Source organism: Mus pahari, chromosome 19 (assembly GCF_900095145.1).
Source record: "Mus pahari chromosome 19, PAHARI_EIJ_v1.1, whole genome shotgun sequence".
Taxonomy (NCBI): Eukaryota; Metazoa; Chordata; class Mammalia; order Rodentia; family Muridae; genus Mus; species Mus pahari.
In genome coordinates this window covers 31,072,593-31,087,199 of record NC_034608.1, presented here as the reverse complement: position 1 = coordinate 31,087,199, position 14,607 = coordinate 31,072,593, and the positions used below count along the sequence as shown (strand labels likewise).

The 14,607-nt window shown below is 50.5% G+C and overlaps 1 protein-coding gene across 1 annotated transcript in view; it reads left to right on the top strand.

The window, feature by feature from the left end:
• Nucleotides 1-6,620, top strand: part of Tubgcp3 (tubulin gamma complex associated protein 3) — a 57,905-nt gene extending 51,285 nt beyond the window's left edge. Inside the window, exons 21-22 of the mRNA XM_021218785.2 lie at nucleotides 4,724-4,840; nucleotides 5,556-6,620. Of these exons, the coding sequence (XP_021074444.1) occupies nucleotides 4,724-4,840; nucleotides 5,556-5,714 (276 nt within the window). The 3' untranslated portion in view covers nucleotides 5,715-6,620. The remainder of the gene's footprint in view (nucleotides 1-4,723; nucleotides 4,841-5,555) is intronic.
• The last annotated feature ends 7,987 nt before the right edge of the window (nucleotides 6,621-14,607 follow it).

The following is a 14,607-nucleotide window of genomic DNA, read 5'->3' as shown; positions in this document are numbered from 1 at the left end:
CAGGAGCAGGGGCCTAGCAGCCCATCACAGGCAGGAGCAGGGGCCTAGCAGCCCATCACAGGCAGGAGCAGGGGTCTTTGGTGCTGGGATAGCTCTTGACTGCAGTGGTTTGAGGGTGATTCTGAAGAGCCATGGGATTTGCACACACACAATCTCCTGATCCATGCCCAGCAGCCTGTGTGAGACTGACAAACACAGGATTCTGCCGTAGCTGTCACTTACCGTCTCCGTGGTAAGAGCTGTCATCTGTGGTGTGACTCTATGTGACCTCAGTGTCACCCTTCCAGAAAGCTGTTAAACTATATATAATAACCCACTGAAACCAGCCTTTAGGAGTGTAGTTCTAGGCAGGCCTTGGTGGCGCACACCTTTAATCCCAGCACTCAGGTGGCTAGGCAGGCAGATCTCGAGTTGAGGCTAACCTGGTCTACACAGTGAGTTCCAGGTCAGCCAGAGGTATATAGTGAGACCCTGTCTCTTAACAACCACACAACCAAACAAATAAGATCTGCTGTTTTGATACTAGCATGGTGGCTAGTTGTGTGCACACTGGTGGTCTCACCAGATGTCACTGGTCAGCGGCAGAGGGACACAGACACAAACTAAGTGCAGGTCATCTGGTGTGTTTCATTCAGAGACACTTGATTTTCCGGGGAGAGCTATAAAGCTGAAACTGCCTGCAAAATTTAAATGCAAAAGGTAAAGTAACTGCAGCAGTCATTCGGTTGTGGGCCCACTGCATCTGTGAGAGGCGGAGCTGGCTCCGGAAAAGGCTTGAACATCTTGAGTGCGGTGCGGCAGAGGCTGGCTTCTGCGCTCTGTCATGCTGCTCTTAGGCGGGGCAGTCCCAGAGGCCTTCCTTCTGCAATTCATGGCTCCTCTCCATTCGCTTCCCACTGTTCTTCTCAAAACCCTTCAGTTATTATGATATTTCCAATTCAAATTTAGGATTGAAGGGCTTTTACTTCTTTTAGCTTAAAAAATATATTTTATACATTGACACTTCTCGTTTTAGCATTAGCATACTTAGTTCCTGCTGCCTTTGCCACCCACACTTATGTACGCGCCCCTGTTCAGTACCAGCTGTGTAATTGAAAAATACCATGACTAGTATTACTTCCCTGAGAATCTATGCCGCCAGGTAAGTGTGTTCAGAATCCACATAGCCCTGTCCTGTATATGGTGATTCTACAACATTATCCTGTCTCTCAGATTAACTGGCTACATTCCTGCTGTTCTCTATGTAGCAGAACATGGATGTGAAACTCTAAAACTTTTACTAAATACATAATGGAAACTATGTTACAGAATGTTTGAGGTTATTTTAAGAATACAGAACTCTTGGTTGGGCTGGAGAGATCGCTCAGAGCTTAAGAGCACTGACTACTCTTCCAGAGGTCCTGAGTTCAATTCCCAGCAACCATATGGTGGCTCACCACCATCTGTAATGGGATCCAATGCCCTCTTCTGGTGTGTCTGACAGCTGCAGTGTACTCATATACGTAAAATAAATAAGTCCTATTTTAAAAGAAATACAGACCTCTTTGTATTAGCCTAGTAAAATTGTTATAACTTACATTTAAAGAGCTGAATGGCAGGTCTGCTCACTGCTGAAGTGCTGAGAGCTTCCCCACAATGAGAGTGAAACTGTGGGTCTCGCCAGTGTGAGCATGGGGCATCGGGGGGGGGGGGCCATTGGGGCAGAGAAAGCAGATTCTTTTGCAGAAGTTGTTTGTTGGTAAAATCTGAAATAACCTTGAGGTGAATCATTAGGATGTATAAGTGAGTTTGCGCGAGTATCTGTAAATCGAATAAGCAACAGTCTGTTTTCTATCAGTCACAATTGGGATGAAAGTTTAAAAGAAATGCCACTAAAAAACCAATGTAGCCTGCACATCCAATAAGAAACGTGGATGGCTGGTTCCTGCAGGGCTCCTGGGCTGTCCCCTGTGGTCCTGATGTTGTTAAGTTTCCTTTCCGATTGCAGAACAAAGTACCCTGGCAAAAGCAATGAGGGGAGAGGGTTTGCTTCCGCTCACAGTTCCAGTTCCTCTCAGCAGTCGTGAGGTCACAGTGGCAGAAGCTTGAGGGTGTCCAGGGCTCGATGCAGTTTTCCCTTTGCATCAGCCAGGACCCAGCAGATAGAACGTGCTGTGCACAGCCAGGGTGGGTCCCTCCACCTCAGGGAATGAAGGTTAGGACATCCCTCACAGGCTTGCCTGTGCACCAGCCTAATGTAGGCGAGTCTTTGTTGACACTCTTCCCAGGAGATGACACATTTTGTCAATTTGATAACAGAAGCTACTCATTGCAACTCCCCGCTTCGGCTACCTGACACATGGGTATATTGCTTTGAGGCACACCTTTCTGTCATAGTTAGGGTGACTGTTGCTGTGACCAAAAGCAAATTGGAGGTGCATTTGGCTTACACTTCCACATCACTGTGTGGAACTCAAGGCAGGAACTCAGACAGGGTAGGAACCGGGAGGAAGGAGCTGATGCAGGGGCCATGGAGGGGTGCTGCTTACAGGAGTACTTCTCATGGCTTGCTCAGCCTGCTTTCTTATAGAACCCAGGACCACTAGCCCAGGGATGAAACCGTCCGCAATGGGCTGGCCCGCTCCCATCAGTTTCTGACTGAGAAAATCACCGCAGGCTTGACTGTAGCAGTCAGGAGGCGCCTTCTCTCAGGTCACAGCTGATGCGTGTGTCATCAGTCTGACATAACCTTAGCCAGCACACCTTTTACACCCTTCTCTCCAAAGTCTGGTGTTATTCTCATAGTAGAAAGTACAGTCCAATTCTAAAACTTTCTGTAGTCTTGAAGATTTCCAACATTTTAGAAGTTCAGAGATTCTGAACTATGAACTCCTGTAAGATCAAAATGAACTTCCATACTTCTAGCATATAATGGCACAGAATAAACATTCCAATTCCAAAATGCAACAATCAAGGGCATAGCAAGGAATAATCAAACCAAAACCCCAAATCCAATGTGGCCAAAACCAAATCCTGCAGTCCCATGTCCAGCATTTGGGCCTCGTGATGAAACTGGCTGGGCTCCAAAGGCTTCAGGCAGCCCCATTCCTTCAGCCCTTAAGTTTCTCCTTCAAACTTAGTCCAGCGCCACTTCAAGCCTGTAGCTCTTCCTGGCACATATCCTGTGATCCTGGCATCCCCAAAACTCCTAGGTCTCTACTACAGCTTANGCTTCATCTCCAAGTTTCTCACAGTGGCCTCTGAGACCTTGCTGCTCTCTGGGGCCTCGACCCTGCCACACAGTGCCTGACCTCAGCTGCTCTCCACCATTCCTCCCTTCTGTGTCTTTCATACTTTCAAGACCAATAGCACACAGACTGCGCCACCGTTCAGAGGTGCAGCTTTGCCACCGTGGACCACAGCTCTATGAGCTTGTGTGCGCTGACCCTGGGGAAACACTTCCCTCAAGTCCCAGTGCGGACGGCCAGGTTGCTCTCTCAGGGTCCTGATCCCTGCAGCTGCTCTGTGGTCTGCACTTTCTTGTCAAAGACTTGAAGCTTGTCCACACTTCTTTCTACAAATAGTTCATGATCTTTAAATTCAATGTCATTCAAGGTCTCACAACGGTGGCAAAATGAAGCCAGGTTCTTATCGAATATCATAGGATTGTCCCTGGCCCATTTCCTGACACACACAGTCCTTGTTCTCAGCGCCTCAGGAGCCAGGCATGGGTTGCTAGAGAGAGTGGGTAAATAAGCTAATAGCCTAAACTATTAGGTAAGGGCTAATAAGAGGTGAAAGTGCACGTGTAAAACAATGGGAAAGATCTAATGCGTCTGTCTGTCCCTTGAGTGTATGGAAGTAGAGTGCTGTCTGTAAAGGAGACGGACAGTCTGTAGCTGCCCAGCGTGGCTGCAGAGGTCTTGCTAAGGAGAAGGGAGCTGCTGAAAGGACACTTGGCCTTGCTGGAACCCTTCTGGGCTGCCTGGCCACAGCTCCAGCTTTCAGCAGGGCCACAGCCACTGTAGAGCACGTGAGGCCATGGGACTCAGAAAGAGCAGTCTGAGTTGTGAATGCCAGTGGGCAGTTCATAAAGTGTACAAATGAGAGGCCCTAGCACAATGAACAGTTCCCAAGACTAGAGCGTATGCCAGGAATGCCAAGGTTCCGATCAGAAGAGCTAGTAAGTGGAATTTACCGTATTCACTGATGAGAAGAGAACTTAGTAATTCCCATACATGCTGTAAGTGCAATTTACCGTATTCACTGATGAAGAGAACCCATTAACTCCCAGCAGGCTGTAAATGGAACTTACTGTGTTCACTGATGAGAAGAGAACTTGGTAACTCCCATTCAGGCTGGCTGAACAACGGTGTTACTGAAAAATCTCTTCTGAGGGGAGAGGGAATGGTATTAAGATACAGTCTCACTGTGTGTAGCCCAGTTTGGCCTCAACCATTCTTGTGCCTCAGATGGGATTATGGGTGTGGGCTACATGTGTGTCTGGCTGAAAGTGACCTTTTAGAATGAGAGTAGATGTTTGTGTCGAAGGTAGATTGTCTGGCGTTCTCACTATAGTCATGGTGCCAGCTCTCAGAACTGATAAGTTCCCTCCATGCCCATTGTCTGAATGAGGGCACATGGGGGACTCGAGGCTTCTGCACCACAGTGCATGAAGCACAGAGCCGTGGTGCTGAAGCAGGGAGGCATCCAGCAGTTGAACTTTCTGCTTCTCACTAACCAGGGCCAGTGGGGAGTGACTGCGGCCGAGGAGGAGGAGGAGAACAAGAGGATCCGAGAATTCCAGGACTCCATACCAAAAATGTGCTCACAGTTGCGAATATTGACGCACTTCTACCAGGTGAGTGTAAGTTTGAGACGTGGTGTCTGTCCTCTTCCGGGACCCGTGCTTGCTTCCAGAGGATGGGAGATGTGGCCCCACATCCTCGCTGTAGAAGCAGCACTCGGGATGGAGCACTTGGGGGTGCACCCCCTGTGGCTTCACCCTTGCACTGGGCTCTCAGGGCAGCCATACAGCTGGGAAAGTGGCCCTAGGGACCTGTGATTTGTCATGTTCTTCAGAGCACCGTTGCCGGATGGTGCAGGCAGTGCGTGGGTTTGTTGGAGCGATCTTAGCCTTGAATGGCCACAGTACTTTACTACGCCACAGTCTATCAGACTTGTCTTACAGGAAGGCTGCTCTTTATGGTGGCATGGAGTCCAATGAGTTTAGCTTGTGTCTGTTCCCCACTAGGCCATCACTACCCAATGATGACCTAATGACTGAGCATGCATTTCAGCCAGTGAGCTAAAAGATGAGCAGTGGAGCCCTGATTTCTCTTCACCACAGAGTAGGGCGCCTAGCATCCGCGACTGCTTACTCGTGTCTGGTGTGAATGCAGAGGAGGTCGGGAGGTCAGTCGCTCTGATACAGATCACAGAGCGCATCATTGCTTGTCTAACTGTACAGACGGCCTCTCTGATGAGCGCGGCCCTGGCTCTGTTCCTGCTGGAGGCCTGCTGGTGCCGGTGCTTCAGGAGGCCTGTGCTGATCCAGTTCTGTACTTTCGTCCTAGGGTGTGGTGCAGCAGTTTCTGGTGTTACTCACGACCAGCTCGGATGAAAGTCTCCAGTTTCTCAGCTTCAGATTGGACTTCAATGAACATTACAAAGCCAGAGAGCCCAGGCTCCGGGTCTCTCTGGGCAGTAGGGGGCGGCGCAGTTCCCACACGTGAGGCTGGCTTAGGTTAGTACATGCTTACTCAAGCCTGGCCCCTCAGGCAGCTGCAAGCGGCAGGTGCCCCCTGTCTGCACACAGGCCCCAGTGTTCAGCACTGTGTCTGCTGGAGGAAGTCTTGTTATCCACTGGACTTGCGTGTCTGTAACGCCGCCGAGTTCAACAGGCCACTTACCTACCATGTAGTCTTCGTAGTTGAAAGACACTGTGATGTGCTGGAACATCTTATTTCCACCGTGTAATTTATATTTGTCAGTTACAACAACATCATCATCAACAACAACAACAACAACAACAACAAACTGTTTCTTGCCACAAAAAAACTAGGCCAGCGGTGTGTTCATAAATTAAGAGTAATGTCACTGCTATTTTTTAGCATTCTCTGTGAGACAGTTTTTGTTATCATGATGACACTAAAATTGAAACCTGTCTCTAAGAGAACCTACAGGCTTCAGTGTTTGTAACACTCACCTGCGTGAGGCCATCACTACCCAAGCGTCATCTCCACACACTGTCCTCTCTCCCTCCTGGAGTTTACATTTTTATATTTGCTTTACTGTTTCAGATAACATGTAAAACATTTCAAAGAGTGGGAGCCGTGTGGAGGGAGGTGTCCTCGGCCTGCCCGGCCGCAGGCCACCGGCTGAACCAGGCAAGGCTGAGACTGTCTTATTTTCAAAGTTCCCATAAGTATTAGGAAGAAATCAGCTTGGATTTTGAAGGTTTCCCTTCTCCTTGCCTATTTTTTCACTGTAAATATTTATATACTACTGACCAGATGATGGAGGGAACTGGTTTGTTTTTGTGTTTTTTTGTGTTTTTTTGTTTTTTTTTTTTTTAAAAATGTCTTATCCAGTCACATAATTATGCCTTTTTTATGTTGCATAAATGAAAACTTAGAGAATTAAAAACCATTATCTTTCAGATGTTTCATGTGATTTCTGAATAGTCTGGGAAAACTGCTCATCGGATTTGTGGATGGGAAGTGAGGGAATTTGGTGGACTGCTGCAGTGTGGTAGGGGGTTTATAATTTGTAAAACTCATGCGGATTGGAGTATTGATGGAGCACAAGCAAGTGTTACTGCATGCTGGTCCCTCCCACCAGCTGACAGCTCATGCATCCAGCTCTGTTCAAAGTTGCAGGATGCTGAGAAGTCTTGGTATCCCACTAGTGAGTCCACACTGAAGGCCAGGAGTTCTTAGTACATAGCTTTGATTTAACTTTATCTTAAAACTTTAGAAATGCAAAACTGGATGTGGAAGCACATACCTTTGCCCTCAGCTATTGGTGGGTAGGGGCTGGGGGACCAGGAGTTCAAGGTCACCCTTTGCCACACAGGGAGTGTGAAAACCTTTGGGATACATGAGACCAAAAAAAAAAAAAAAGTTCATAAGGTCAGAACTTTGCAGCAAGTTTCTCTACTGCAAGAACTTCCAGAAAGTCTGGTGTGTGGTTTATTTCCAGAAGAAATGTCCAGTGTCATTTGACCATGGTGAGCAGTGTCCCCAGCTGCTCTGGGGTTAGTCCTCAATAAAAGCCCCACATCCTGATCTTGAGTGGCAACCTCGGGGCAAGGAGTGGGGAGAAGCTGGCTGGCCCGGGAGAAGCTGACTGGCCCGGGCCTGACTGTGCACTGCAATGACCATTGCTCTCTGAGATCTGCAAGAGCTCACGCCTTCACCATACAGTGAGGGAGGTGTGGCTCTGAGCGGGTGTGTACACAACAGGTCTGCCAGCGACCTCACGGTGGTCTGGCATGGGCACAGCTGTGCACAGGCGTTTCATCTCACAGAACGTAAGTGTGGAAAGAAAAGAATCTGTCAATCTTACGTGTGGTGGCAGATGACACTGTGAGTAAGCCCCTGGGCAGATATTTTGAAAAACATGGAAACGCTGTATTCCCCTCCCCTGGGTAGATGCCAAAAGTGATGGTTTGACAGGGAATGAGGAAGAAAACACCTCTCAAAAGACAGACACGCATCTATGAGAAAACATTCTCAAAATGGATTTCCGGAAACAAAAACCCCCTGATTTTTGTTGATAAGGATGATGTGTGTTTCTGCCTTTTTTTTTTTTTAATCTTAAACACTTAAGGAATAGAGAAATGCAATTTTAAAACTCGTTCAAAACGTTCAAGGCAGTGAGTTTTGGTAGCTGCCACTACTTGTCAAAATTCATAGTTTAGCACATTTACCCCAGAGCGTAGGTACATTAATGGTCCAATTTCAGCACAGGCCCGGCAGAGCTGACTGTGGGTGGAGTGAGGCATGTCTCCGTCCTCCTCCTCCTGAGGTCCTGCTGGGGATCCATTTCCCACCCCTCCCCCACACCCCAGGCATCACAGGCACAGGAACCCAGTGTTAAAACCCACTGGCCCGAGGTGTCAGTTCACGTCCTGCGCTGCAGTGTTAATAAGCCAAGTGCATTGGGAGCAGGAGAGCCTCTTAAGGCACAGCTCTTGATAAACTCATTCTAAGGAAGAAATGACGGCCGCTAATGAGACTTAAAATGTTATCTTTGTCCTTTGGGAGTTGTTTCAGTTGAGCAGTGCGTGTGCAGTGTCCTAGCCGCTCTTGTGACAAACCCTTTCCTGTGCTCAGCCTCAAACTCCCTGCGCCTCCCCGGAGCTAGGACTGCAGCTGAGCGCCAGCCCTGGCTTCACGTCTTTAAAATCAGTCAGTTTGGGCTCTTTGGAGGATGGAGATTCTGAGTCTGTCCCACAGGGGCAGACGTCTCGGGCCAGGGATATCTAGAAGCAAGTGGTACCCTCCCTGTGCTGGGTAGCCTGAGCCTGACATCACCCAAGAAGCTCCTGGGAGGACAGATGGGATGCAGATTGCCAGAGAGTTGAGGGAAGTTTGGGTGGTGGTACCCACTATGTGTCACTGGGGAGGAGTGCATCAAAGCCTGCAGTTGTGGTGCCGTGCAATTGGTGTGAAAGTCAGTTGCCTGCTAGCTTGAGTTCCAACGCTGGGCTCTTCGAGGGGTAGCATATGCCTCCCCCCACCCCGTTCTTAGGATGCAGTATTTATCTGCTTGTCGGGGATGGGGAGGATCATCAAGATTTTGCTAAGTTCGAGCAGACTATAACCACCCACACCCCACCCCTGTCTACAGTCCCTGCAGAGCTTGGGGCTGAGCCTGGCACTGGGGCCAGGAGCGTGGGAATGCCTTCCTGGGCAAGTTGATACTCAGCCATTTTATATTGAATTGGTAATGTTTTAGATAGGTTAAATAGTACAATTTCTATCTTCTGTCACTTGTTACGTTTTAGTTGATGGCCACTGGGTAACTGTAGGCAGCAGGTGGCCAGCATTTGTGGCTTGTGCCACCGCGGGTTCGCACAGCACTGTGGCTTGCTTGCCATGGGCAGAGCAGACAGACAAAGGCCAAAGAGCAGCACACTTCTCCTTTCAAAGTTTGTCTGAGAAGTCTCAGGCCAGACACTGGGAGAGGCCTGCCATCTGCTTCCCCAGTCCCTACCTCCTCCGTCAGCAGGACTCTGAATTTATCTGGGGCCTAAGGGTTCATAGTAGACCCTGCAGAAGAGAGTTGGATATGACATCTGCACACATCCCTAAGACCCTCCTGTGTGTTAGCATTGATCTGCTCAATACCGTCTCCACCAGACTGAGCGGGAATGAGTTGTTCTCAGTGTAGGCTTGGCGCTGGGAGATACTCAGCTATCTGCTAGCCTGGTGACACCTCTGAGCAGAATCTGGCCTGTGTGAATGAGACCAGTGGACCTGCACCGAGGACGCCCCGGGGAGCTGGTTATGGGATACCTTTGAGCTCGGTGGCCTCCGGATCTGATGCGTGCAGGTGGGGACGCACTTCACGAAGCATCCAGGGACACATCGTCACCTCCGACCTTGTTTTTCTTCTCATCTGTGACACCAGACTTCAGTGGCTCATCGTCCTGGCTTAAGCACCGAGAATAAGAGCCTGGATGGTCAGACTTTGAAGTCACACGTGGTAGCATTCCTTGTCACCAGGTGCAGCAGGAGAATGTCCACACACAAGATTGCCACCTCTCCAATCAGCTCCCCTCCACACTGTCTTAATGCCCCTGTTTTCCAAAGGCACCTGGTATGATGTTGCTCATTTTGCTCCATGTCCCCGGCCCCATACATGTGCATGCAACCATTTTGTCTGAGCAGGGCTGAACAGTCACAGGAGGTGGCAGACCGGCTATTCATTTCTTTTCCTCTGTGCGCAGGAGAACCTTTTTGGGCTTCAGTCCACCCAGTGTTACTGTGTTTGTGGAGTCAGACTGGAGGAAGGGCTACAGGTTGGGAAGGGACTGGATAAGCCCCAAGTAGCACAGCAGGGCTCAGAAGCTGCAGATGGTGTCCCTGAGGCAGGGGTGAGCTGGGCAGTGATGGCCTTTGGGTTGTAGCTTGTGAACATAGAACGTGGAGAACAGAGCTGCTCCACCCACTGGGCTAGCCAGGCCATGCTGGGGTAGGGGGGCTTTCTACCTGGAGATGAAACTGGGAAGTTGACCTGGCATTTGGGGGATCATTTGAAAGTGGTGTACATACAGCAAAGGGGGGAGGGGGTCAGCGTATGGTGGTGAAGGGTGACTCCAGGATGAGAGGGAGCCATTCAGTCCCCAGGTTGGGGTCTGGGCTCTGAGCAGAGAACAGAGAAGACCTACCACTCTGAAGCGTTTGAGAGCCAGTGTGCTGCCCTGTGAAGACCCGCTTTTCACATTCGGTACAGAAGTGAGTCCTGGCAGCACACAGGCATGACTTCAGACAGTGGTTTGTCCCCAAGGGAGTCATGACAAAATGCCGTGATGCTAACACAGGAGCAGACGCGTAGAACCATGGGATGGGATGCCGAACATGGACACACAATAAAGTGTAAGTAGCAGTTTCATGTCCAACCTATTTCTATGGTGCCTCGGGAGCCAGTTTGTCTCGCTTCCTGGGCAGTCTATCTGGGGATGTCCCTGCTGAACCTCCCTGTCCCTGACATCTTAGCAGTCTGCATCAGGGCAGCTCAACCACAGTTCATCTCAAACCCTCACTGCAGTGGTTCAGAGGGATTCTTGGTGTCGTTTACACACAGGTTTGTTAATTTCCTGTGAAGCAGAGAGTGGCCAGGCACCTCCAAGCGCAAAGCTCCTGCCTTGCCAAGCCTATGTCTTGTCCGTTGCTCTATGGCTCCATGGGCTGTGGTCTTGAGGCTCAGAGACCGTCTTCTTTATGTCTACAGACAATGTGCTCAGCCTCCCTCTCAAAGGTTGTTGAGTCAGGGAGAGTTGGAGAATCTGATCATGTCCCCCAGGATCTCTGGTCAGATGCTTCGGGAAGGGCAAGCATAGAGGATCATGGGATGCCTAGTCTGAAGGGCTATAGAACATCCACTTATTTCAGTTGGGTCCTGAGATGCCAGGATGGAGCAGCCTGAAGCTAGGGGCCCAGGACAAAATCACGTGCTCCCATCATGCCACTGGCTCTGCAGTGGGGCTGGACCTGCAATCCTGTAGGGAGTCAGGCTCCTGGGTATCTTCCAATCCTGCCTGACCTGCCTTCCTCCATGACTTCATAGGGTTGGATCTGCGAGGCATTCTGGATGGGGCTAAGGAGTGGGGCTTGGGTCATCTATGGCTCCCTTAGCCAGGCTTCCTAACCTTAGTGCACCAGAGAATGAGCCTCATTCTTGCTCCCTTCAATCCTGTGACCCCAAGAATACATCAGGCAGACCCATCAATGATGTTAGATCGTATGTGAAGCTCTGCACTGGGCCATTATGACCCAGCCCTCATCCGATCACTGCCTCGCCCTTCCTTCCCTTCCCTTCCTGCTTTGACCAAGGCTGGGACTTTGCTGCATGGAGTGAGGCACTTCGCCCTGGTGGGTTCTAAACTGGAGTCACACAGCTGGCTAGTAAATCGAATTTGATAAATAAACAAGCCATTCTTTTGCGTATTTGTCCTTAGGTCTTATTTCTCGTGTCTCCCTTCATTAGAGGTTTTAATTGTCATCTCTTCGGCTCAACAGACAGTGCAATCTGCCCTGTTAATTTTGTAATTGAGGTCTGTGCAAACACATTGCCCCAGCCCTGGGGGATGTTTACCCTTCCTCAGCTGAGCACACAGTACAGTTTTAGCTGAATAAGATCCAACTGAAAAGGCACAAATCAAGCGTTTAAAAATAGAACAAGGACTCAAAGCGCTGTGTCAATACCCCCATCGAGTATTGAATGGTGGAGAGGGGAGGTGCAGGCTCCGTGGATGAAGATGCGCCTCACGGCTCCTGGGCTCTCATCCCCACCGATACCGCCCGTATGGCAGCAGTGAGCAGGGTGACTTGGTTAAGGAGAGCATGTTTTAAGCAGTTGCCCTTTTCTTTAACTCCAGGCTAAAACCTGTTGCCGTGGGCCCTTTTCCTGTCTGAAGAGGAGTGGAATTGTTCACTCTGACAAGCTTGGGGGCCAAGCTGATGAGTGGTGCCCAGAGTGGACCCTCCTCAGAAGGATGGTGCTCAGACTAACGGACCCTAAGGAGAAAGAACGGAAGTAGAACAGACAGTTTCTATGAACTCTGCTGCCAGTGCCAGTCTTTGGAGGTCCATGCACAGGCGGGGGACAGGTAGAGTCCCTGCAGCATGGGGAGGTCCATGGGACCCAGAAGCGGCAGAAAAATCTGCATTCTCCTCTCAGGCGTCCCCTTCCTGCAGCGCCAGCCAGAGCTGTGTTTGTGCAACCTATCTTTAACACATCAACAAGCATCTAAGGTGACATGTCTGGGGAAAGCAGCCTTTGTGATCGATAGCACATCAGCAGGGATCTACTATGATTTGCTGATTCTTGTTTTTTCACTTTGCATGTTAAGATCCTAGGGATTACAGACTTTTAGCCACTGACCTGAAGGCGACAGGAACTACCCAGACCTCAGATCCAGGTCCCCGTCTTAGGGGAGGCAACAGTGTGCCGTACCCAACTCGTGAGAGATCAGGTTCTGATGGAAGCCGTGGAAACTGCGTGAAGGTCCTCGTGTGACTGCGTGTGCTCAGTGACATGTGGGGAAGGTAGCGAGCGGAATGGGGCCCGAGTCTCCAGGGTGTGCAATGGGAAGAGACAGGAGGGTGTCTTTGATGAGAAACAGACAAGGAATGCTCCCCAAATCCTGGAGGAGGTGCTGGGCAGGGGCAGAATAGGGGAAGGCTTGCAACATGGGGTTTTAGAGGCTGGAAGCTTTCATGAGTCACCAGGACAAGAGGTTGCTGTCGTTATACACCTGTGGTGTGACACAGACACAGAAGTACCATGTGACCCTGGAGCCCTCTGCATGGCTGCTCCGTCTGCCACTGAACAGTGCAAGGACATCGGCTATTGGCTTCAACTGGCACCCAGAGCCAGGTTGCAGGGACCACTGGAAGGACTGGGAGTGCAGCGGGCATGAAGGGCCATCTGCAGGTCCCCACCCCGGAAGACATGTTTAGTGTAGAAGGACTCCTAGGTTGACCTTGGCAGACGCTGCCACCACCTCATCATGGAGGTCACTTGCAGCTCGTGCCAAATTGCACATGGAGCACCTGGCTCCCCTCAGCTTTGTGCTCAAATCAGCCCAGCATACCTGTGAGCATGTCCTCTGCCCCATCCAGCCACATCTGTGGCTCAGGAAGTGAGACCGTGACTTCTAATTGTTAAGGATGTCTCAGAGAGAGAACTCTCTGTTGTCCTCTGCATCAGGGAGCCTTTGCCCAAGTGATGAGGAGTCTAGCCTCCTCCACCTGCACCCCTGAAACTCTGGCAGCTAGTTCACTACGTTTCCAGAGGGCAAAACCTCAGAGCTGTCTCAGCCCTGTGCACCCTGGCAGAGAGAGCACCAAGGTCACAGACAGGCAGGAATGAGACCAGAACTAGCCATTTCCCTCTGAGACAGTCCTCAGGTCAGGGCTACCCTGGGAGAACCCGATCACCACGACCCTGCCCAGGTGTCCAACGCCCCTGCTGAAGGTTCTGAGTTCTGAGTCCAGGTGTCCCCTCCCTGACCCCCAGCAGTGAGTAGACACACTGAGGATGTCATGAAAGCCTTGGTGTCCAGCATGGGGCTGTCCCACAGCCTCTGTCAGGTTTTGTCCTGTAATGAGGGGGCATTCCCTCAGGCAGTAAAAAATGTCATTATAGGTCATCTATGTGACACCTAGGTCTTACCTTCCAGCTTCCCTGTTCTGTTCTCAGCCCCACCCACATCCTCTTCAAACCATTTTCCTTCCTCAAGGCCATGTTGGGCTCGCTTCTCCTGATTTCATCTCGTGTTGTGTCCAGAGCTGGAGGGATGGTGTTGTCAGAGGAACATCCTTGGTGACTCCTCCCAGTCTTGATCCCTTAGATGTACCTGAAGACCCTGTTGTTCTGGTCCCTCACACCTTGAAAGCATCTCTCTGTGGATGGAATGGGGAAGGTCTCAAACCAGGTCCCTCTATCTGCCAACCAGACAAACCTTAAAGGTCTCTCAGGGTCAGCTGTGGCCTGCTGTCTCCCTGTGGACTTCGGTGCAGACGCATTGAGATGGGGCTAGGAAGCCAGGATGTGAAGCACCAGGTCTTCCTTGATGGCTGCTGAGGAGCAAGAGTGCTGGAGGCCCCATCCTTCCTGTCAGGGATGAAGAGCCTTCAGGCGGGAGCCTGGGACCCAGAGGATCAGGTGAGCAGTGGCCCTCTAGTGGCCTCCCGTCAGATCCGACCTCTCTGACTGGCACCGTGGCTGCTGTTTTCCGAGGATCCACGAGGAGGCAGTGCAGGACAGTGGTTGACGTCCTGGACAGGGGCAGTGCCTGGATCAGCAGCAGAGGCTGGCTTCTCTCAGGTGCCTGTTTGTGACCTGGGCTGTGGGCATCTGGGTCATGTGAAGGTTCCTGTGTCCACATGGTTA